A 24,837-nucleotide genomic window follows, 5' to 3' on the forward strand; every position below is an offset into this window, starting at 1 on the left:
CCCCCCCGCAGAAGCAGAACAAGGCACACGGCGTGGGCAGCGCCGGGCTCTGCGGGACGGGCCGGGGGTGACCCCCGCGGACCCCCCTCCCCGCGGAGCCCCGCGGCCCGGCACGGCGGGGAGGCCACGGCTCTGTACAGGGGCAGTGACAGCAAAGGGCTGTGCTCGGTGTGTACAAAATATACATCGGTAGTGTCCGTCCTTCATCTGCCCATCGGAACCCGAACCCCCGCCCGGCCCCACGGACACCGCCCACGGGAAACACGGCCCCGACCCACCGCCAGGGAACATGCACGGGCTGTGCCGGGACCGTGTCCGAGGGGCGCGGGCAGGGCCGGGGGGCTCCGGCAGGGCCCGGCCCCGCTCACGGGAGGCTCTGCTCGTCCTCCAGGTGCAGATGGGTCTGCTCGAAGAGAAGGGGCTGCGTGGGGCTGCCGGTGCCGCGGACGGGGAGCGTCTTGGTGTAGTCGGATGAGCCTGGGAGAGGAGAAGGGGGTTCAGCCTCGGAAACGGGAGCCCTGGGGGCAGAGGAAGGGCCTGGCAGGGGGATCGGCCAAACCCTCCTGCCCTGAGCTGGCCAAGGGAGACAGGGCTGGAGCCAAGTGCTCCGTCTCCTCCGATGCAGGTTCAGCATCAGGGGTGGGACACAGGGCACTAAGGGGACAACACACCCTCTGTCACCAGCCTGGGGACACCAGCAGGGTGTTCACGGTGCCCACGAGGCAGCAGAAGCCAGTGGGAAGGGCAGGGGGTTCTGCTGCCCTGCCTGGGGTCCTGGCACGCAGGGACAGCAGGGATGCTGGTGCCAGGAATGGGAATGGACCCAGGACAGAGCCTGGATGGTTTGCTGCCCCTTCCTTCCCTGCTCCATGGCCAGGACCAGCCCCATTCCACATTCCCAGGAGGGCTCCTGCTGCCCCTCACAACAGTAAAGAAGAATGAGAAGACGTACCAGCTTACTCCTCTATACCAACAGAGCAGGAATCAGGACCCAGTGCTGCCCAAGACAGGAGGGAGGAAGGCAGACAGAGAGGGAAGGAGACATTAGAGAGGTAACTCAGAACAGACTGCGACTCTACAGAAGAGAACAGGCTGCAACAACAACAGTCAGAGGTGAGGACAGCACAGGGCCCCCCGGCACACGGGGCCCCTCCCCGCCGGGACAACACTGCCCCACCCCCCAGGAACTGCCCCAGATGCTTCCCCTCCCTTGCCCAAAAGCAGGAGCACATTTGGGAGCACACAGGAGGCCTCTGTCACACAAAACTGCCAGGGAGTGGCTGCAGCCCAGAGAGGAGAAAGGAGGGGAAGGACAGAGACACAAGGGTGAGGGAGGAGGAGAGAGAAGGCGGGGCAAGTTACCTCTGTGTTACCCCCCCTCGCCCACAGCTCTGCCCAGGGGGAGGGAGCAGCAGCCCGTGCTCCGGGCAGCTCTTTCCTGCCCCATCTCAAGGCAGCAGCTGGGGCTGCCCGTGGGCAGCAACACACTCCCCAAACCCCCCAGGCCCTGGAGCCAGGGGCACAGCCCCGCAGCTCCACCCCAACGGCACGGCTGTTACCTGGCAGGAACACGTCCACAGGGGGGTCGCTCTCGGACCGTGTCAGGCTCCGGCTCTCGCCGCAGCCGCCGTCCTGCAGCACGTCCTCCACCGAGGGCGGGCGGCCACCACCTGCGGTTAACCAGCCACAGTACTGCCCTTCAGCCCCCAACACTGCCCCTCAAGTCCCCAGCACTGCCCCTCAGCCCCCAGCACTGCCCCTCAGCCCCCAGCACTGCCCCTCAAGTCCCCAGCACTGCCCCTCAGCCCCCAGCACTGCCCCTCAGCCCCCAACACTGCCCCTCGGTCCCCAGCTCAGCCCCTCAATCCCCAGCCCAGCCCCTCAGCCCCCAGCTCAGCCCTGGGGGGTCTCCTGGCCGGCACGGGTGGAGATCTTCCACATGAAGAAGCTCCCCGGGTCCCCCCCAGCCCCACAGAGGTCCCAAGAGAGCCATTCAGACTGGCCCAGGTCACAGTGCCAAAGGGCCACCTCTTCACATGCAGGCTCATGGCCCAAAATGTGCCCATCACCCCTCTCTCACCCCACCCCTGTGCCCTCTGGGTGCTGGCTGAGCACTAGAGATCCATCCCAAAGACATGGGGCACATCCTGTGTGCCCAGTACTGTGACTGTGCTCTCACCAGGACCCCAGTGGTGCAAGGAAACAGCCCATGGCATGAAAAGCTCCACTTGTGTAAAGCTTAGAGCAAGGTGAGATGCTTGGCAAATAAACCAGGGAGATCAGTGGATTTTCTTCCCCCACTTCCCAGAAGAGACCCTGGCACCTTTCCCTGGTGAAGCACAGAGGCTCAGAGATGGACTTGGGGGACTGGATGTTTCTGTTCATTCCCTAATTGTCCCCATCCCACCACAAGAGCACTGGACACCAAGCCAAGGTCTGGCTGCACCCACAGCCAGGTTCACACCTACCCTGCTGCACAGGCGAGGCCTCCTCCATCTCTTCCCCTGCCACGCTCTGTAAGGAGGGACAGCACAGGTTATTTCTGCAGCTGGAGGCCTTTGCTGTGCCATTCTCCTGCTCTGGCTTTCTCCAGGGAGCTGCACTTGGGGCCAGGACTTGTTCCAGGGCAGGAACAAGGGGCCATCCCCCAGTGCTGTGGCACCATGGGCTGGGATAGAGGGGGTTTATGTCCCAGCAAGGTCCAGCTCCCATCCCTGCCCCAAACACTGCTCAGGACACCGGGGAAGGTCAGCTCTGACATGGCTCCAAAGGAGTGGTTATCCAATGCCTCTGCTCCCAAAGAGGGGTCAGTGGCACAGGGAGTGGCTACATCCTTCCCCATGGAGCCTCAGGGGTAAATAAAGCAGCCAAGGCTCTGGGCAACGGCCCTTCACGAGACACCTCCCCTGTCCCAGAAGCCCCCTCAGAAGAGCTCTGGCTCAGGGCAGCTCCCCAGCAGAGCACACACTCACCTCTGGAGAGCTGGTCTCCCTCAGGACCAGCTCACCTCCGCTCAGTGCCGGCTGCGAGTCGGAGTCCTCGGAGAGCTTCTCCTCATCCTCCTCGTGGATTGGGGACGAGGGGGACCGTAGTGTGCTGTGTGGCAAGAGAAACTCCATTTGCAGGGAGCCACCAGCACCACAGCTCCTGGAGGACCTGGGGCAGCACAAGCCCACAAGCAGGAGCTCCCCGAATTTGCCAGGGCCTCCTGTATTGGCTCCATGGGGAGCGGCAGCACAGCAGGACAGAGCCAAGGAGTGCCGAGCTTTGGCACAGCAACACAGCCTGGACAAACCTGCCTTTGCATGGAAAGCAAGAGGCTCAGGTCCCACACTGCTCCTCACACCTTCTGGACTCCCTTCCAAGGGGGAAAACTGGGCTGGAGCACAGGGAGGAGTGGCAGGAACAAACCCAGGCTGATCCTATCTCTACAGCCCTGCATCCTCACCTACACCCTCCATCCCAAAGCCAACACAGGAGCCTTCAGACAACAACTACAGGATCTCAACTGAGCTCTTTGTGCTCTGAATTTCAGGTCACTTCTCTCCCCATTCTTTTGCCCCTGTGGAGCTCCATGGAAAGCTGAAATCCAACAAGGTTTGGATGTCAAATGCAAATTGAGGGACTAAGTGCATTGGGAAGGAGACATTTCCATCCAAAGTCTTCCTTGTGAGAGTGGGGAGGCCCTGGTACAGGTTCCCCAAAGAAGCTGTGGCTGCCCCATCCCTGGAAGTGTCCAAGGCCAGGTTGGACGGGGCTTGGAACAACCTGGGCTAGTGGAAGGTGTCCCTGCCCATGGCAGGGGGGTGGAATGAGATGAACTTTAGGACCACTTCCAACCAACACCAATTCACGATTCTAAGATTAAATTCTCCTTGCTAAAAATACTATTTCTTTTGGTGGCACAGCCAGCCTTTAGGAGACACAAGCTGTAACCTCAGGCTGAACAGAGAGACGATGTCCCAGTTCTCTCTCTGGCACCAGTACCTGCTGGCCTCCTAAAATCCCGAGTCGGCAGCGAGGGGACCAGCCAGAGCCCTCTCCTGGCTCGAAGTGTATGTGGGCACAAGCCCTCAGGGCTTGCAGGAGGAGTGTCCCCTGTCCCCATGCTGACCTGTCTGGAGACTTGCTGCGCTTGCCCTTCTGGTGGCCGCTCTCCAGGGCTCTGTCCATGCCCACGAGCGGGCGGCTGGCGGGAGGGATCCCATCCACCACCCCGGAGTAGCTGATCTCATCGTACAGAGGAGCAGAGGGGATGGAGGGGGAAACGGAGCGGAGCCCGTTCAGTGCTTCCAGCAAGGAGATGGGCTCATAGCCAGGAGGGATGTTGTCAGAGCTCTGCGGGCAAGAGAGAGAGGGGACGTTGGGAAAACATCACCAGGAGGGACCCCCCCTGGAAAAGGGAAGCCCTGCTGCCATCCAGCCCTGCCCTGCCAGGCAGCCCATCCCCACAGCCACCTCTCCACAGCACCTCAGCCCCTTCCCCTGCAACAGCCACTCATTCCCTCAGGGCTGTAAGGCTGATGATGCTCCGGGCAAGTTTCCAGAGCACTGCCCAGAGACTGGGCATCCCAGTGAGCTGGATGGTGGCTGGGCAGCCCTCTGATGTACTTTCAAGAGCTGGGCAAGGAGGGTGAGAAAGCGGGTTCCCAAAAAGCTGCTATAAAATACATTTGGATTTTTTCTCCCAGAAGTTCCTCCAATGGTTCAGAGCCCCTTCCAGCTCAATGAACACCTCACTTGTGCTTCCAGCCAAGGAACATGCAGCTGTTTCACAGCACCACCAGTGTCACCAAGACAGAGTTGAAGGAGGGAACATGTGCACCAGCTGATGGTTCTCAGAGCCTACACCACTTCCACTTCTCCCATGTCCTCCCAGCTGCTAACAGTGGCTCCCTGCACAGTCACCTCTGCTAAAGGGCAGGAAAGGGATCACAGAACCACTGAACCCATAAGGGAGGAGGGAAAGCCACACCAATTCCCATTCCCTCTGTAACTCACAAAGCTGTCAGTCAAAGGAACCCTTCCAAAGCCATTAAACCACCACTGGTTAAAAACCCTCCTGATCATAAAGATCCTGTGGACTCAGAGACAAATGGGGTTTATGCTGCAACTCAGGAGGCCATAAAGAGATCAGCCCAGCCTGATGCAAACAAAGAGGCAACACTGCAGCAGTCCAGACTGCATTACACTGAGCTGTTCCAGCCCTGTATCCTCAGGGAGGTGGTTCTAAGTTATGCCTAAGATGGCACATTGCTGCTAAGCCTGGCCATGAACTCCTGTGGCCACTCTGTGCCTGATGTCCCCATCACACAGCAGCAGATGAGCCTCCCCAGCAGCCTGTTCCAGCACAGCCACTAATCTGGTGTGGGTTCAGTGCTGAACTGACTCACACGTGGTCACAGGAGGAATTTGGTCTGATGGGAAGGGTCAATCATTGACCCTCACCTCAGTATTGGTCCTGTGCTGGTTTGAAAAGAACCAGCTCAGCTCAGCTTAACAGCTCCCAGCTGCTGCCAGCTGTAGGTGGTGGGGCCAAAAACCACCTCCAAAAGACCTTTCATCTCCAGACAGCAGTTCAGAGGTGCTATTTTGTCGACAGAGAAGTCATGGAGACAAACTCCCCTGGCTCATGTTTGGGACATTTTTTCCTGCCTGTGCAGACTGGAGCCTGAGAGTTCAAAGGCTGCTCATTTTGAGTTGTTGTGGTGAAAGCTCAGATTCCATGGCACAGCTCAGAGGCTGGAGGAGGATTTCTCAGCCAATGGCTACAACACCCTCACTGCAAGTTACTGAGCTTTCAAACAACCCTAAGAGACTCTGCTCTCTTCTGGGACACTTACCCCACCCAGGAGCACTGCTGGACACTGAAGGAGGCTTGCAGAGAGCCAGGTCGTGCCAAAATTGCAAGAGCCTCATTACCTGAACCCTGCCTGGTTTTCTCCAGACCTGACAAGCCCACCAAGCCACATTCCTCATAACACCGAGCATCTAGGCTGGCTTGAGCAAAAGAAAACCTCCTTGATATCAACAACAGCCATAGCTGTATCTGATGGGAATACACAGAAGGCACAAACAGAACCTTCCTGACCTGGGGCCTCCTTCACCTTTCCCTTTCCCAGCTCCTGGTCCCCCACAGTTGCCATTCATCCTGTTCCCAGCACAGTGTTCCAGTTACTCAATCCCACACCAACTCAGAGAGTCCCCAGACAAGACAAGCTCCATCCCTCCTGTTTCTGTAAAAGCAAATCAGCCCCTTGCAGCCAGTGTTCCTGAAGGCAAGACCTGCTCCACCTGTGCCTCTTTGTCAACCTCTACATCCCAGCACCGGGTTGGAAACCACACCAGGATGTGCCCACACCAAACTGCCGAGGGGATGAGACAAGTGCAAGGAAGCTTTTGGGTGAGCCAAGGGGACAGCAGTTTGCCCACAGTCCTATGAAACTGTGAAAATATCTTGGTCAGGGACCATAAATCATCCAGGCTCAGGACCTGGGGACAGCCCCTGAGTCAGCCCCTTGTGACAAGCTGCTTCCATCTCGCTTGTTGTCCACAGGCAAACCAGGGAGGTCAGTGATGGTCCGTGCAGGGTGTGAGTGTCTCACTGCCATGGTGGAGGCAGGAGGTGGAGTGTCATAGCCCAGGCAGGGGCACAGGTCAGACCCAGCGTGTCAGCAAGCCCTGTGTGTGTGACTGCCTCGTGCAGGTGACGCCGCAGGAGCCCAGTGCAACCACCCGAGGCCACTTACTGTTCTTATTCCCCTCCTAGGCTTCCTGCTGGGCAGGGAGACAGAGCTCACCTTAAGGGGCTTAAAGGGACGCTGTCAAGAGAAAACCATGTTTTAAAGAAGTTGTTTCTTGAGGTTAGTGACAGGAAGAGACACTCAGCATCTCCTTGCCTCGCTGCAGGTGTCAGCACCTGCTTCCTCCACACACCATGTTCTGCTTCACAGCAACCCTTGGGCTTTCTACCCTGCCCTGTTCCTCAGCCCCAGCTGAAGGCAGCAGGGCTAAAGCACTGCAGAGGGCAGCCTTTTCCTGTGACAGCATCTGTTCCCACAGAAAGCCTGTAAGATGATCTACATGTGGTTCTCCTTCTCACTCTGATCTCATGTGTCTCACCAGAGCCAGCTGTTCAACAGCGCTGCTCAGGCAAAGAGCTGCTGCCCTCACCACACTGGGGACATGCAGCTGGGCCCCGAGGCCACCAGTGCCACACTACCCATCCCTCAGCTGTCTCCCAGCACACTCAGGGAGGCTGCAAAAAAGAGGCCTTTCTGAGAACCCCAGTGCCAAGGGCATTTCATTGGTGTGATGCCACACAGATGTGTGGGCAAGTCAAACTGTAACCCCCCTGCCCTGTTTTCCCAGCCCCAACCCTGTCATGCCCAGAGTCTGCCACTCTTCTGCTGGGACAGGCCCCAAGAAATCTCATCAGCCTGAGGTTTCTATGGATTTGTTTCCTCCAATCTAGTTGTATCACTAATACAGGACCTCACAGTCTCGGAGGTTGACAAGAAAGGCTGCACTGCTCAGGAAGCCCTCGGTGCAGGGTCTGAGCCAACCTCTCAAGGTCCCTGGGACACCAGGAAGTGTCACCAACCATCAGGCCAAGCTGCCTGCTCAGGCTGAGACCAGCACCCAGGCTTTGTCCCCGGGGTCCCAAGGTACTTACAGAGTGCTCATCATGGTCAACACTCTGTGCCAAGACAGGGCTGAACGACACTGGCGACAGAGCCCCCGGCTTCTTCCTCACCGCCCGGATCTGCAGCAGGGCACGGAAGGCTAGGAGGGAACACGAGGCAGGTGACTGCACAGCCCAGCAGGACCAGGCCATGCCAGAGCTCCCTGCCTTGCCACAGACACACTGTTGGCATGGGGCAGCTCCCCTGTGCACCCTGAGCACCCCAAAGCCAAGCGCTGTGGCTGGGCTTCCAGTCAATTCAGCTAGAGAGGGAAGAGATCTGCTGGCTGAAAGAGTCTGGGCACACAGAGTCCTTGTGGAGAACAGGCACAGTCATGGACATCCTTCAGGCCTGATACTGTACAAGTGTAGAGGCCCAGAGAAGTTGCCCTTAAGGGTGGGTCATTCCAATGACACAGTAAGAAAAACATGAGCTTGGCCTTGAGAGTGCACTGCAATCTACAGGATGGGGAGGGGGGCTCATGTAAAACCACTCTGGGCTCATTCAGACCCCACAAAGCTCAGCCCTGGGGCCCAGCTGGCACTGGAAGCACTATGCCTGCCACGGGCTGTGGTGGGGAGAGGCTCTGTGCTGGCTGCAAACCCAGCTGGGGGGTTAGTGCTGTACTCCTGCCTCCAGCACAGAGATCCCTTGGTCCTCCCACCACCACGGCTCTGATCTCCACCCCTGCCCACAGCCCCATTTTCTATCTGCAGATCTTTAATATTGTTAGTTCCTCTGTGCCAAGGGTGCACATGAACGAGCCAGACATCTGTTCTGATGCAGCTGTGAGGACTTGCCAGGCATTTCCCTGGTTCTTGTTGCACCCAGCCACTGCAAGATCAGCCTAGAGACAGAGGACAGAGGTACAAATACAACCTGCTCCCCTGCAGATGAGATAACTCTGTAACTGTTTTAAGTTGTGCCACTTATAGCCAAAGCTGCCCGGCACTTCCTCTGGTAAGATCTTGCTTTTGTTTACTGCATCTTTGCCATGTTTGAACTGTTTAGACTTTGTTTCTCAGGCCAAACATCTGTCTTAGGTTCTTTTTTTCTTTTCCTCAGAATTATCAGTTAGAAACAATCAAATACATCAGAGACCAGGCAGGGGTAAAACACATGATCTGCCTACTCCAGCAAAAACACGGGCATTTTCTCAGGAGATTCCTATGCCTCTGTGCTTTTGAGAAAAGATGTGGAATTCAGCAAGTGCTGACTGAGTGTAGAAACAGGTATTTAATTTTTTCCATCTTTTGGGAACTGAGCAATGCAAGGGTTAAGCAGATCCTCCTAACTCCTGGCAAAGCAAAGGACTCCAATTTGACTTATCTCATCTCTGCCTCCTGGTGAAAGCAAAGTTATCAGAAGAAAAAAAAAAATCACAGAAAGTACTTGGACAGCCCTCCAGTAGGGCTGGCTGTTATCTGGGCCAGATACCCTCAGGATAAAGCTTCTGCATCCCCTCCTTTGGGGGATTTTCCATTTTCCACACAAGAACTGCCAACATGGCACAGCTCAGAACACCTTCACCTTCAGGTCCATCCCAGGGAGAGGACGAGTGGCCAGGGAGGCACTGGGCAAAGAGCCATTCTCACATCCAGGTGGGAGCAGCAGCAGTGGGATGCAGAGCCTTGGGGTGGGGTGTGTAAAACATGCTCCCTCTCACAGCCTGCAGTGCCCTAACAGGAGCCTGGGAGGGAGGAGGTGCCCGTGTCTCCAGGCACACAGGGACTCACGGAGCCTGCAGATGGGGCAGTTGTTGGCCTGGTAGCGCAGGGTGTCAGCACAGGAGTTGCACAGGCAGAGGTGTCTGCAGGGCAGGATGAGGGTGTCCCGCAGGTCAGACAGGCAAACCACACACTCGTTGCTGTTGTCGCTGTTCTCGTCGTCTGAAGGCTGCAAGGAGAGGGAAAACGTTGGCATGGGAATGGTCAGGGGCATGCCAAACTGCCAAGGGACTCTGGAGCCTGGGGAAATTTCCCACCCAAAAGTCTGTGGTAGAGCTGGCATTCTCTTTTGTCAGCTCTCAGGGGGGGTTTCTGAAGGAGAGCAAACTCCAGCCCACACAGCCCTGCTTGGACACTCCTTCATCCCAGGGCTCTGCTCCGAGCTCCCTGAAGGCCAGAGGCCAGGGCACTGCACTGGGAATTCTGGGCAGAGCTGTCCTTCCCCAGAGCCCCTTCGGGGAAGGGATCCTCTTAGCTGAAGGGTACCAGGAACCAGCTCCTGCCTTCCAGCCTGGTGGCTCCAGGGTCAGCAGGGAAGCAAGTTCTTTGGCACTCCAGCCTTTCTTCCCACACTGAGAGCATCCCCACAAGGAGCTGGACAGGCAGCAGGTCAGGCTGCCCCCAGGCTGGACAGGAGGAGGCATGCCAGCCATGCCCAGCCCAGCTTCCACAGGTGCTCTGAACAAGTGAGGGAGTCAGTGGTTCTTCTGCACCTTCACCAGCTCCCGTGCTGGCACAAGCTTTGATGCAGCCTCAGGAGAACCAGCCTGGGATGTTCACCTGCCCACAGCTACCCTGGTAAAAAGGCCTGTGTGCACCCATTCAACAGGAACATGCACCACACTCGTGGCTCAGTCACTCAGAGCCCCACAAACTGGATTACAGACACTGATCAAACTGTTGGTGGGAGGAGAAATGCACTTTCCAACCACAAGACTGACAGCAGAAAACTTCACTGTCTCCCCCCCCATGTCACAGAAGTTGTGTCAGGACCACAATGACCCAGCATGGGGCACCTCCACCTTCACCTGGTCCCACTTCACGAGGTCCCTTTGGTCACCAGGGCTAGAACATGCCACACCTTGGGCAACCTCGGTGTAAACAGCAACTGTGCTGCTGCCACATCCTCACCCAGCCTGCTGCCTGCCTGCACAGGGCTGTCTGTCCCATCACACCTGCCCCTCAGGTATCTGGGGAGGGAGGGAGGCTCTTTGTTGCCCCATTCACACAGTTTGCTGAGTACACCAGGAAGAACAAAATGGTCCCAGGCCACTTGTCTGATTGGGCCACAAATGTGTGATTGCTGGATCAAGAGAATCATTACAAGACCCTGGAGGACCCAAAAAGAAGCTTTCAATCGTCTTAAATAGATCCTGTGGAAGAAAAATCTTGGAAAAGACTTCTCCCTCCTGCCTCTCCAGGTACTGCTTGTTGGCACAGGGAGATCACAGGACACTCTGGGAAGGACACTGCATTGCCTGGAGAGGAAATCCTGCTTGTCTTGCTCTGTGGCTACTGCTCTGTTTACAAATCATGGACTACACAACCTGGAGCTGTGTGATCCTGAGACCAGCAGTGGGGACACTCCACAGCCCAGGTGGCAGCAAAGGGCAGCTCTAAAAAGGCTAAAGGAAGCACAAAGCAGGCACAGATCCAGCAGCTGGGATCCAGCAGCAGCTCCTGCCTCAAGATGGGAATGTTTCTGGTTACAGCATTTGCATACACATCCCTTACGGATGCTGTGCTCCCTCTTGCTGGGGAATGCAGGCTGCTCTCTGGATACTGGCAAGCCCTAGAGAGCTCAGTTTTCTGAAACACTACAGGAACATGCAGAACTCCCAACCAGAAGAATGTGAAGGAGCCACGGGAGCAGAGCACAGACACCAGACACAACTGCCTTGATGCAGGGAGGCAGCAACACACACACACAGAGCTTTCTACAAGCCCTAAAATCCAGTGCTCTGAAACATCCATGGGGCACTGAGGCCCTTCTCTCGCAGCAATCCCAGCCCCAAGGAACATCCTCAAGAGCCTCATGCTGCCTAAAATTATCTGAGCACAACTCCACTGACTGTTTAGGCCCTACACCAGTGAGGACCTGTCATCCCTGGTCCTCTTTGGTGCCTGCAGGAACGACACAGACTTTACAGTCACTCTGGGAAGCACCTCCACATTGCCCTGACAATCCCCATAGTTAAGCTCCAAAGCAGAAGGTGCAGGCTGGAAAGCCACAGCTCAGGAAGCATCTGTACCTTGGTCTCCTGGTTGTTTTTGTTCTCGATGCCGTAGATCTCCTGAAGCAGGTAGCTCACCCGGTCAACCTGGGGGAGAAGACAATAGTTGGAGTGCCAGCTGCTCTGTCATTGCTGTTCTGTGACCACCTTCCCTCCCTCCCCGTGTCAAAATGTCCATGTTAACCCACAGCTTCCCTACAGCAACATGGAAGATAACAAACATTGCCAAGGACAGAGAATGAGAGTGGAGAGTGAGCCTCTCCTTGCTCAAAAAGTGCTGCCCACCCCGCCTGGTGCAGGTAGGGAGCAACAAAAGTGGCCAGCTGGGCTATCAAAATAATCTAAAAAACAAGTGCTCTGCTTGTCTCAGAGTATACACACCCATAGCTCAAATAATCCAGAGGCAATCAGCCTTCCACAGTCCTCTGTGGGAGTGCTGCTTAACTTTAACCAAGATGAACTTCCACCCATTTCTGCAACCTCAGCAGAGAGAGGCTGTGCCAACAGCTCCTTACTGGCACACCAAAGGTGGCACATCACCTCCCTGTTCACCCCCTGGGAGCACAAGGTCAAGCTTCTAAGGACAGACAAACCATTTCCCTTAGCACGAGAAGCACGGACAGCCCTACATTAGTGCTGTGTCACTGATTGCCATCCCCAGGCCCTTGGTGGCACCTATAAATGGGAGGTGTGGTGGCAGAAAGTGCTCTAGGCACAGCTGGAAGTTACTCAGAGGGACACAGTCCCCCAAGCCATGACTTCTGCAAACTGGCAGCTGCCTGCAAACCCCCCTGGGCAGCTGAACCACAGCACTGAGACAAGGAGGGCTGATGGGTCAAGTCCCTCTGCACTGGGGGTTCTCCTCTGTTTTCCAGCTTAGCCCTCCACTACAGCACGAGACTCTCACAGCTGTGAGGAGCAGCCTCTACAAGGAAGCACAGAGATAATGGTCCCCCAGGATTCAGTCCTGTTTAACATCTTTATTTATGAGGGGACAGAGTGTACCCTCAGTAAGTTCACAGACAACGCTAAGTTGGGTGGGAGTGTTGATCTGCTGGAGGGTAGGAAGGCTCTGCAGAGGGATCTGTAACAGCAGTGGAGGCTCAGGTCGGACATCAGGAAGAATTTCTCACAGAAAGGGTTGTTAAACACTGGAATGGGCTGCACAGAGAGGTGGTGGGGTCGCCATCCTTGGAGGTGTTCAGGGAATGACTGGACATGGCACTCAGTGCTCTGGTCTGGCTGGTCAAAGGTTGGACTCGATGATCTTGGGAGGTCTTTTCCAACCTAAAAAATCCTGGGATTCTGTGATCTGGTGCTACACAGCAGCTTCCCCAGAGCAGGAGTGTTGCTTTGCCTGCACAAAACCTTGCAACAGGTAAAAGTGTTGCCAGGTACCAAACAGACACGTGTCACAAGCAGGGGAAGGACAAACTTTCCTGCCATCTCCATGTCCAGCTGACAACATGCAGTGAAGCCAAGCCCCCAGGGCCCCAGTGCTACAACAGCTGTCAATCCCAGGGCTCCTGGCATTTCCACGTGTAACTGGCCTCTCTCCTCTCCTCTAGTCAAGCCAGGTGCTCAGTGAGCAGTGGCTTTCCAAGGGACTCCAGTGCTTTAGAAGGTGACACATGCCAAGAGGGGGGCAGGAGGGAGCTGTATCCAGCCCATCTGTCGGTTCAGAAATGCTCTGAGCTGGGACACGGCAGTGTTAACACTAATTCCAGAGTCTCCCCGTGTAACTCAGTGTGCAGCTCACAGACAATCTGTTCTAGGCCTGCATTTCATGGCAATGAGATCAGCTGTTGGACTGCTGAGCAAAACCCTCTGCAGCAGCTCACAACTCACCCAGGAAGTCTGGGGACAATTATGTGGGAAACATCCTTTTGTAAGTTGGCATTTCAAAGAGAGCCTTGTTACAGCATCCTGACTCCTTGGAGGATCACAGTGAGTGACAGTGTGTGCAGGAGTGGTCAGCTCAAAGCAAAGAAGAGGTCAGGGAGGGAGAGACCAAAGTCTCTGCAGGAGCCTGCGTTCCTTTTAACTGCTTTCCTCTAAAAATCCTGAGAAACTCATGTCCCAGCAGGGAAAGGGTGAGCAGTGCAACAGCTCTTACTAGAAAGAATTCTAGGTTTTAGAAGAGTAGGAGTAATTAAGAAGAAGTAGGTGATTGCAGACCATGCAGTCCTTCACCTTCACCCTTCTCCAACCCATCCCACACCACATCATCCTTCCAAAGGCTTCTGTTGCCATTTCCAGCCTCACTGGATGCACACAGGAACCACTGGCCAAGTCCAGGTTATGTTTTTCTGCTGATCCATCTGTTTGTATTCATTCAGATTGAATTTCTGTAAACAGGTTGGTACTTACACTATAACTGAACACAGCACAAAGCAGTTCAGCCCAGGGGCTGCTGCTTCTTGCTCCCAAAGTGCTTTAGAGATTGATGCCCACAAAAGGTACCCACAATCCTGGCAATGGCAGGGAGGGGAAGACATAAGAAAAGCAGGGATGGCAAAGAATGTACAGTGTTATAACATGGTTTACTCCAGACACAGACTCTACACCTCTGCTCTATGCTTTTAAGGGTGCAGATGCCATCTCAGTTTCAGTGGTACTGTGTGTTCTTTAACAAGAGCTTCCTTCTATTCCAAAAGCCACAGGAGAGAACTTAGAAACATTACATTTTACTAACTGCCAACAAAAAAAAAAAGTACCCACAACTAAACACTGAGTGGGAAGGTTACATGCTCTGCCAGTAAAGACAGACAAGCACTCAGTGTTCCACTGCAGGAGTCAGCTAACCAAACCGTGGTAGGGTGGGAACTTCCCTGCAGAGCATTTCCAGCAAGACAGCCCTCCATGTGGGGAGTCTGCAGTGCTGAATGGAGAAGGATGCACACACTGCCTCAGTGTGCACAGTAACCCAGCAATGAGAGAGCTCACACCATGGAAGCACCGGTTTAGAGATAAAAACATTAAACCCCCTCCCTCAAAAAAACCCCAAGCAGGATAAATGAGTGGCTTTTCATCAGCTGACAAACACTCTGATCTGAAAAATATGTGAGAAAGAGGCACTGTTGGCATCACATCGCTCTGCTCCATCTTCCAGCCGAGGCACAGCTCTCCTGGATGTTCCCACGACAAACCTGCCCTCATACACTTGACAGACTCCCTTCCAAAACAGTCTCTGATTCTATTAAAAATACTGTGAGACCCAGATTGATCAACCAGCCAGGAGACTGTGCTGCAACACAGCCAAGGGGAGCACCAAGGAAGATAAGGGAGCACAGATCAGTCTGGGACACACAGGGATCAGAACGGATATCAGGCTGGAGTGGCAACTCCCACACCACTGGCATTGGGATAAAGCTCTGGGAGAGAGGGCCAATATTGCTGTCAGATGTCCAATATGGACAGGTCATGACTCTCTGCACAGAGCTGGGGAGCTAGACAGTGAATTACCAAATACCATTTTCATATATGATTACTGACACTGGTTGAGGCTCTCTTCTGATCTGGGGACTGGAAGGTACATCTCAAAGCAAGAAGTGTCTTATTAAGGTACTTAATGACCTTCTTGGTAGTAAAAGGCTTTTAAATTCAGATCAGTAAACCTTTACCATCCATCATGAACAGTCTAACATTTAAAGCAGAAACACAGCACACACCGAAGGGTGAAGGGATCAACCTCCAAAATCTCATCTCTTTCTCCAAGACATTTCAAGCTGATCTTTGCAGCAGGATCACTACCAGAGCTCTTCTCAGAAGCTGAAATCCTTGGCACTCTCAGCAGTTTGTAGTTGCTTATGCATTTTTGTCTATGCAGGACTGAATGCAATTTCAATCCTGAAGAGGCACTACCCAGCTTCTGCACATCACACTGGGATGGGATACCAAAGGGCAACATTTAGGGCAGCCAGCAGCTCACTGCCTTTGCTTGTGATATCTGAGCTAAAGAGGTGGGATCTCAGGCTCTCAGAGAACACCAAACCTTCCCACTGGGTACAGTCAGGCACCTGTGGGACACCAGCAAGTCCGTAACCAAGAGTAGACAGAAAACAGGTACTTACGATCTGCTTCTGTTTTAAGGGCTTCACAGAAAAACTGCCATCAACGTGCTAGCAGGGCAAAAAAAGGAAACGCATTAAATAGCTGAAAAATTAAATAAAATAAAAATTTGATTAAATAAAGTAATTAAAGCAGACTCGTGCTCAGGGTTGGTGTGTGCTAGCTATGGGGAGGGGAGGGGATGTATAACCAGGACAGCCTGGATGGCAATCCCTCCCAGCAGAGTTAGTGGAACAGGGTATTGGAGCATGCCTTGTCTGCTCCAGCGCAGAGTCAGACAGACTTGGCTCAAGTTAAACCTTGCTGAAGTGGTCAGAGCACACACAAAACTCCCCTGGCACACTGGGTGCTTTCAGGTTGTAAGCAATCCAACTGGGTGCAGACACTTCTGCAGCCAGTCCAGGAGGACTTGGCAGGGGATATTTGTTAACACCCGAAATAACATCCAGCGACAGAGCCACTCTTGAGGCCAAAGCCCTGACAGAGCAAGAGGCTGAGAACAAGGTTTGTCCACTGGACAGACTCAGAAACAAGTCACACGTGCTCCACATCCTCAGAGCTGTGAGCCTTTCACGTCCTCAGTGGCAGCAGGCACAGCTGGAACAATTCTGTAAACCCTGGTGCCAGAACTAGTGATGCCAGTTCTACTTTACCCATCATCCACAAGGGCCACTAAAAAGAAAGAAATCAACCCCCCTGCCATAGTCTAGAGAGCAGCAAAGGAGACTCAGGGGATGCTCCAGCAGGTCCTGCTGCTGTGAACAGCTGCAGATGTGCATCTGTTTGCTGAAGGAGTTTCAGAAGGAAGGGACAACAACATCACACCAAAGACAAAACAGTCCTGTTTTCAGGCAAACAAGTTTCTGCCTTTCGAAGAGCTGCAAGGTCAAACTACACAAAGGATCAAGGTTGTTAGGTTGTTATTCTGATCTTAAAGATACATATAAATAGCAAGTTACCAGGTCCTGCTGGTCTGTCTGTCCTCTGGGGGATCAGCAGTGCTTATTAACAGGGACCTCCCCTGGATTTATGGACCTACACTTCAAAAGCTGCAATTATTCTGAGGATGGGGAACATATTTTAATCAAACAGGGAGGATGAACTCAACATGTACTCTGCCCTATGACTTCTTATTAAAAGTGAGATTTTAATCTTGTTCTAAGCATTCAGTGGAAGATGAGAAGTAAGAAGTGGTTGAACTGTGACTATGAGACTGAACTATGAGGGATTCCAGTGTGTTTTGTTTTTCCACATCAGCCAGAGGAGGAAACTAGAATAACATCCCTGCCCTGATCCCAGGGGTGCTGCAGCTGCCCATCTCTAATTGCCAGGAGCAAAACTACCTATGGAGCCAGTGCTCAGAACAACCTTTCTAACACTGGAAAACTCATTTTCTTCACAGATCAGTCCAACAAAAAGCAACCTAGAACACTTAAAGCATCTTACAGCCCCATGGCTTCCTTAGGACTGACTGTGCTTCCCATGCCCTCTGAGTCAGCTCTTCACTATCCACATTATCCACCTGGGAGGAAGAGAAGTAAGACCTGGCAACTTGCACAGGGATACGACAGGAACCGAGTGGATTGAGATACCAAGGTCAGCCACGTGCCAGCCTGGAAATGGGGAATTTCCAATGGCACAGCACTGATGCTGCTCCCCTCTGCATGCCCAGCTCTGCTCCAGCATCTCTTGCCTCACCTCAGCATGTCACCACAAGAATCACCTGCCCAGGGTAGGTGTGTGCAGTGTTACCACAGCCAGACACATTATGGTGTAGTTATGGATCCTGCAACTCTTTTGAGGGTCCAGTTATCATGTGAAGAGAGTTTGTTATCAAGGCTTGTGCACAAAGTTTGGCTTGGCCTTACCATGCAGGCAGTGGTCACTACATCAAACACACCACCCAGGAGTAGTGAAGCTCACAGTCTTCATGCAGGATGTGTCCTAATTCTTCCAAAGGGCTTGGCCCTGTGTGTAAGCTAAGGCCAAACGATAGTGCAACAGGGTCTGGACACGGCAGATCCAGTTCTGCTCTGGAAAACTGCACGGTAGCAGCCATGGACAACACCTTCCACCCTCTCCCCACACACAGGAAACAGCAGCTGCAATTACCTGAGCGACCAGCTCAGGTACAAATGATAATTACAGGCTGCACAGGAGCTGCTGCAAGAGATTTCTTGTACTACAACACCACCCAGGAACGAGCCAGGACTCTGTTGGGCTAAGTGTTACATAAATACAAACTAATGACCCGTGGAAATGTTTACATACACAAGGACAAAGGGAAAAACCCACTCATTTACCTTTTCAAATGCAGCCAGGAGAACATGGGCGTGACCAGTGACCTCAACCACCACTGCAAAAAGGGAAAGAGCAGATCTGGTTAAACCTTGTAAACAGCACGAGCATAAAAATACCCTCAGAGTTGCATTGTAGTCCACTGACATTTCTGAACTGCTATCTGTACTATTTTCATCTTTCCTGCATTTAAAACTTATCTTGTCAGGCTGATTCATCTCACTGGGCTCTGTGGTGGGCCCTACACAGCCATGCCTTCTTGGGTGCTCCAAACTATCCCACTTGGTTTTCAGAGGTTGTAAAGGGAAAGTAAAACAAAGCACTCAGTGGGATTCTGCTCTCCCCTCAAATTCCAGGGTTTAATTACCTGAATTTATCACAGATCCATCTGGTTTAACAGCAACTGGCAGCACTTCCAGCCCTTATCACTCTATTTCACTCTAGTCAGACATGCTTATAAAACATTTATTTCTCATACCAGCTCCAGCCACTGAAATATTTCTGCCCAGTTCTCTGATTTTCTCCCCCAAAGATAAACATCACATCTTCCCTCCTCCAAACTCAAGGGTTCCTTCTTAATCCAACAGCATTGAGAAGGGGCTGTCAGAGGTTTCAGTAGTGCATTCCTGGCCCCCTCAGCAAATAGAGAACAGGGGAGGTGAGGTACAATCCCAGTCTCCCTCACTCAGGACTCTGCAGTTCTGTTCAGCTCCAACTGGTTGGGCCCTTTTGCTTAATTCTGTTCAGACTCATCATATGGAACTGGGAGGCAGAAGTGGTAGAGGAGTCACAGAGGGAAGGGAAGGTATGGAACCACCATTTAGTTTTACTAAACACAAGCAGTTACAGGCCAGCTGTAATTTTCCAGGTGCTCCAGACACACAAGGCCAGCTCCTTCCAGGCCCACCAGTTTAAAAAAAAAGAACCAAAATGCACAACAATTTCCTTAAATCTTGCTCAAGTGTCACATATTTTTGTGCTGATATTCTTTCCAGGAGAGGATTTAAAAGCAATTGCCTTTCCAGGTTATTAAAATAGATGAGAGTACATTATTGGCTAAGACTGGGCATGGTATGTGCATAAATGTATGCTTCCCATGCTGCCTCCTGTTCTATTTTTGATCCTTCTAGACATGCTCAACATTAGAGAGCATAAATACCTTGCCAAAAGTTCCATAAACAGAGGAAGGTGTTTTATATTATGGTAAAGAAATATACATATATGTGGATTTTACTAACAGTGCATGAAATCACTAAAAATAGATGCACTTTACAAGTAATTTCCTTTATGTTGCACTGTGCTTTGTTAGTCACACTTTAAATTGGTTCATCCAGTTCTATTTCAGTCTGCTTGGAAGACTGTAAAATAATGTAATGAGTTTCTGGCCTTTTCCACATCTACAGCATAAGAAACTCTGCAAGTGACTGACCTGAACAATGTGATCAACAACGGATTTTTTCCTTCTTAATTATCTTAAATTTTGTAAAAAATGTCACAGAAGTGGAATGCTGGTCCTGCTGACCACAACACCCCCCCAGTTTCAAAGAAAATGTGACTTCCTTGTGCCCTTTCCATTGCTGACAATTCATGTGAGTGCAAACACGTGGAGCCCAAAAGCACACACCCCACTACGGGAAATACTGTGCAAGGTGAGTAACAATCTCAATATTTACTGGACTTCCCTCTCCAAAGCAGCAATCCAGTTTAAAAATAATCAGCAAATAATCATAATTATTAATTATTTTAAAATAATCAGGAATTGTTTCTCCTCTTTTATTGCAACCATTTATCACCCTCGGAAAAAAACAGGAGAATTTCAAACTGCTGAATGAAACTACATTTGGTTGAAGAGTGGCCTGAGCATTTTAAAGCCATTTCCTTTTCTCTGCCCATTTCTAGGTTTTTATGAGAACATCTTACCCCTCAACGAGGGAGAAAATACTCCCTCCCTCCTTCTCTTACAAACTGCAAAAGTAAAAACGAAACAATAAAGAAGTAATTTGCTCCAATTTGTGCCTGGCACTGGTGGCAGAGCCAGGAGCTCTCCTAAACACCCCTCCAACACTAAACACCTGGCCATTTTTCCTGTTAAAAATGCAGGCTAATTTTAGAAGTATGTTTTCATGCAAGAACTCATGGTTAGCCAGGCCCTTTTAATAAAGGGAAGTTAAGGCGAGCTCCTGAAATATTTTTATTCTGGAAAGGCTCTCCAAGGAGCCACATAAGCTCAGAGGGAGACAGGAGAATTCCAAGGGAGCAGAGCACCGTGCTTACCATCCCCTTCATCCACCACTGCTCGGATGACCACAGGGAACACACCACGATCCAAGTCAAAGTTCAGCTGGGGGGGGACAGAAATGAGCTGAGGTTACACAAGACACACCAGGCTTGGTGAAGACAACACTTGAGATCATGTAACATCAGGGAATGAAGGTCCCTTCTGACAGGCTCCCAGCCCCTGGTCTCAAATGGTATCTAATTCTCACTAATCCACATATCCCAGAAGTCTCCTGAGTGATTTGTAGTAGGACAAGTTTGTTGGAATATATCTAATGCCACAATTTTGCCTGTGTATGGCAGGACAGGTGAGGCTTTAGCACAGCAGTACATTGTGCTCCCAACACCACAGAACAGACCCTGACTCTTGTATGAAGTTCCTGAAGAGAAAAATCTGTCAACCTTCAAGTTCACATAACACCTTAAGGAAACACCAGACTGATTTCCATCTCTTGGCATGTTATGAAATTCAGGTCCTTGACCTTCTAATGGGCGAGAGTGAAAATTTAAGATCTCACTTGAGTGCAAGGAAAACAGACTCAACTTCTCCCTTTGCCCTGCACTTCATTAAAGCACTTCAAAAGCTCTGTGTCATCTTAGAAACACAAGGAAAAGGCAACCTTACAGACACTGTCCTATGCCAGGAACGGAAGTGGCTCAGAGACTGGATTTCTGGTGGGTTTTTTAATTACTGACTTGGAGATTTTTGTCTCATCTCTTGCCAAGACTAAAAAAAAAAAAAAGATGTCATTTCACCATGGTGCTCCAGGTAGTCTGTTTTCAGTTTTCCCATGAAAACTGAGACCCAATTCCAAGTGCTGCAGCACCATCCAGGTAGTGCTTTGGGGCTCCCCTAAGTTTCCTGCAGCCCCAACATCATTTGCAGCGTGACTTGCTCCAGCTGGTCCCTCAAAAGGTTAATTATCAAGGCAGCCACCGGCACAAATGGCCACCCAAACCACCCAGACTGCAGGGAAGGTGACCCTCAGTGCGAGCCTAATAGTTGAAAATGAATTACAACCTAAATGTTCATCCTGAAAGGAGTGACACCTGTACACTGGGATACCTGGTCAGCCACCAGCCAGGTGTCCCACAGCCCATGAGCCACGTGGCTGTGCCTCTGCCAAGAGCTCCCACGGGAGGTGTGAGGATTCCAAAGAGAAAGCATGTGCTGGAAGACCCTTATGATGTGACCAAACCTTCAAACCTTGAGGAATGTCGATTTTCATCCTCTGTATGATGGTTTTATATTTTACTACTCCTTTAACTACCCAAATCTATTCTCTTTCCAAAACAGCAGAGTAACAGAGCAAACACAAAAATCTCATTTAACCTCTCAGTGTTTGTTACAGAACAGACTCCTTGAGCCACTATTTTCCAGCTTGCATTTTTGAACTGTTCTGGCACGGCACAGAGGAAAAATTCATTGAGGACAATGGATTAAAATAGCTGAAAGAGCTTATGGTTTTGCTTTGCTTCCTGCTCTGATTTATTACTGCATGACAGAAATTGTTCTTTGGCCGTTTGAAGGAAAAGTCACATCACAGAACTGAGGTTGCTTTACCTTATAAACTTTGGATTTCTCAAACAAAAGGCCTCTTTAAGGGACCATTTCACGTTAATTTTTATGGCCCTGAGCACAACTGGCTCAACACAAGCCATACTCTGTAACTTCCAAGCAAACCAGTGTATTGGGAAGACAAAGCAAACTTTTATAGAGCTTTCCACAGAACAACCCAACATAACATTACTGTCCTTTCTGTGGGCCAGCCAAGAACCACGTCATATCCGAGTATTGCACTGAGCAAAAATATGAAGCAAATCTGGGGTTTTTGGACAAAGCTGGAAAGAAATCTGAAATGTGCAACTGTGCACAGCTGAGTGTACACACTGTCAGCTCTCCCAGATAAAAGGGCTGCATTTTGGTGGCCAGTTAAGAAGTTTTAGTACCAAGACTGATATGTACAGAGGGCTGAAATGGGAGGAGAAACACTTCCAAATTATAGTGCTCATTCCACATTTTCTCCAGCTCCAGTAACACCAATGAAAAAAGAGAAATAGGAGGATGCAGCAGAACAAGCAAAGGAAGCTGGAAGCTCATTTTTCTACAGCATCTTTTCCTTTAAGCTGTCAAAGGGACATGACTTTAGTACTTGAGTTAAAACCTTGCTGACAGGAACAAAAGTGAAAATTAAGCTCCACAATTCTTTAAGAAGAAAGGGATCTGAGCTCCTGCTTTCCAGCTCTCTCAGACAACAGAAGGGATTGAAAAGCAGCTCTTCCAGGCTTTTGTAGGCTGAACTTGTGAAATCATCTATTGGCAGAGAAGCCAAGACATCAGGAGACCAGACTCCGCAGGCTCTTGGTAACCACCACAGCATTTTTTAAGGCACGGGACTGATTATAGTTATAGCTGTAACTTCAAGACAATAGCTATTCAAGCTTTCAAAATACATGAAAGATCACTTTTTCCTTTTTTTTTTTTTTTTTAATTTTTCTTTTAAATAGGTAGTTATCTACCAGGGTTCACACACACGATACTCTTGCACAGGTCTGGGTCAGGAGTTGAACACTCTGTCAGTGTTGATTTCCTGGGAGAGGGGTCCACAGGAACAAATATATTATCAGCAGCTACAGACCAACTCCTCTGCTTTAGAAATCTCTAATGACAATTCTGCACAGAGCAGGGGAAAGCCCAAGGCCTTCCTGCTCTGGTCACATGCAGGGGTGTCCTAGTTAGAACATCTGGGACCAGTTCATCATTGTATGGGTGTAACCCAAAACTGTGTATTCTATAGCCTTCCATGCCATTTCCCAGAAACTGTTATCAATGAACCATTTACACCATCTGCCCATAGAGCCTGACTCCTCAGGCTATAAACTGGGTGTTAAGAGGCCTGTGAGACAGGAGGATGCTCTTATCCTCACATCCTTTGTGGAGCTCCCTGCCCTGAGGGAAGTGCTGGGCATTCCTGCCTGAACTGGAGGATATATAATCTTGGAGTCGTGGAACTTTTTTAACCACTTGTGGGATCCAGAGGAAGACTGCAGATCACCACTCTCAACCAGAGTGAGACCACCACTTTTCAACCAGACTGCAACCATCACTCTTGACTGGACTGCAATCACCACCCTTGACCAGACTGCACCAGCACTCTCACCAACAGGTTTTCCCCTCTCCTTTTACTTTGGACTCAGGGGCCCCAAAAAACACCACTCTGTTCATGCCCCAGGGTGCTGGGTTATGTGTTTGGGTTTTGTGGGTTAAAACCAATTGTTTGTCTGTATAATCGTACTTATTGTATTATTTTATTAAATTGTTATTCTGACTTATAATCTCTCCTTTGAGTTGAGTTCATTTCCCCTGCTGGTTTACCTTTAAACCAACACAAGGGAAAGCAAGAAGCAGAAACTTACTGCCTGGCTTGGAATTTTGCAAAGATACCAAAGATACCAAAATTAACACCACTCCCAAATTTTGCTATGTAGGAATAGCTGCAGAGCTTAATTAAAACCAAAGCCCTTGTCTGTTTGCAGTTATGGGTTAAACTAAGAGGAGGACACTATTCCTTTATTCAGCACTGATGCACCAGTGTGAATCTGCCCCAGGAGGAGAATATCCCCTCACAGCACTGTACTGCTGCAGTTAATAGTGCAGGATGTAGCCCTTAAACAGCACCAGAGCAGTGTACTCCAAACTACTCTGATCATTCATCCCACCATGAGCACATATTCCCAATATATGTGTGTTTATAATTTATGAGATATATACATGTATTACTGAAGTTCTTCCTGCACCCCAGTGAATTGCTTTGTATGCACCTCACTTTGGAGAACATTGTTCTAGAGGACCAGCCAAAAAACCCAAAATCTTAGACCTAAAACCCACCAAAACAGAGAGATTGAAACAAATATTTGTTCCCACAAGCTCTTTGGCTGGCAGGGAGAGGAAGGCTGAGGAGTGGCAGGTTCCTCCAGGAAAAGCTCCAGTGCCAATCTCTGCTGCCTCTCTCCTAAACCAGCTGATCAGTGATATCAGAAGTTTCCTCCCTGTTGGCCTGATCTACCTGCCAAGTTCCCAAGTACCCACAAAACACACTGTGGCAGCTGGGAGAGTGTCTTCCAGCCATAACTTCATGGCACTAAATGGAGACCAGTGCTTCTGGGACAACAGGGGTGTGGAAAGAAGGGGACACTGAGAAGAGACTTACCTCATCATCCTTCCACTCTGAGAAATCAATCTTGAAGGAAGGCAGGGAGAATTGCTGGCTTACCCCTCTCTTGTAATGAACCGTCTCCGACTGCAGAGAGGGATTCTTTGTGCTGTATCTGAAGAAAAGGGGGAAAAGAAAACTTGCTGTAACAAATGACTGCTCTCTGCCAGGCTCTCACTCACTCTGCCTTTCAGGAATCAGAGTGGCAGCTCTAAGGGCAGAGCTGGGAGAGGGGCTGGCAGCCATTCAGTGGGGACACAAAGAGGGAAGGGAAAGGTCAAAGCGAGAAGGTGAGCACAGGGAAGGGAAAGCAGCGCAGACAGGCAAGGTC

General features: G+C 51.2%; 1 protein-coding gene across 4 annotated transcripts in view; it reads right to left on the reverse strand.

Moving 5' to 3' along the window:
- Nucleotides 1-6: 6 nt before the first annotated feature.
- Nucleotides 7-24,837, reverse strand: part of MGRN1 (mahogunin ring finger 1) — a 52,943-nt gene continuing 28,112 nt past the window's right edge. The window contains exons 5-17 of one of the 4 annotated variants that reach the window (XM_027654993.1): nucleotides 24,504-24,621; nucleotides 20,290-20,356; nucleotides 18,021-18,073; nucleotides 15,720-15,767; nucleotides 11,665-11,733; nucleotides 9,422-9,581; nucleotides 7,676-7,785; nucleotides 6,750-6,821; nucleotides 4,115-4,338; nucleotides 2,973-3,096; nucleotides 2,469-2,514; nucleotides 1,560-1,670; nucleotides 7-477 (exon numbers count right to left, since the gene is read on the reverse strand). In XM_027654993.1, coding sequence (XP_027510794.1) covers nucleotides 365-477; nucleotides 1,560-1,670; nucleotides 2,469-2,514; nucleotides 2,973-3,096; nucleotides 4,115-4,338; nucleotides 6,750-6,821; nucleotides 7,676-7,785; nucleotides 9,422-9,581; nucleotides 11,665-11,733; nucleotides 15,720-15,767; nucleotides 18,021-18,073; nucleotides 20,290-20,356; nucleotides 24,504-24,621 — 1,315 coding nt within the window. In that variant the 3' untranslated portion in view covers nucleotides 7-364. Of the gene's footprint in view, nucleotides 478-952; nucleotides 998-1,559; nucleotides 1,671-2,468; nucleotides 2,515-2,972; nucleotides 3,097-4,114; nucleotides 4,339-6,749; nucleotides 6,822-7,675; nucleotides 7,786-9,421; nucleotides 9,582-11,664; nucleotides 11,734-15,719; nucleotides 15,768-18,020; nucleotides 18,074-20,289; nucleotides 20,357-24,503; nucleotides 24,622-24,837 lie in introns of all 4 variants that reach the window. The other 3 variants (XM_027654992.1, XM_027654990.1, XM_027654989.1) reach the window with 3 other exon arrangements.

This window comes from Corapipo altera, unplaced genomic scaffold, assembly GCF_003945725.1.
Source record: "Corapipo altera isolate COAL_440 unplaced genomic scaffold, ASM394572v1 98, whole genome shotgun sequence".
NCBI lineage: Eukaryota > Metazoa > Chordata > Aves > Passeriformes > Pipridae > Corapipo > Corapipo altera.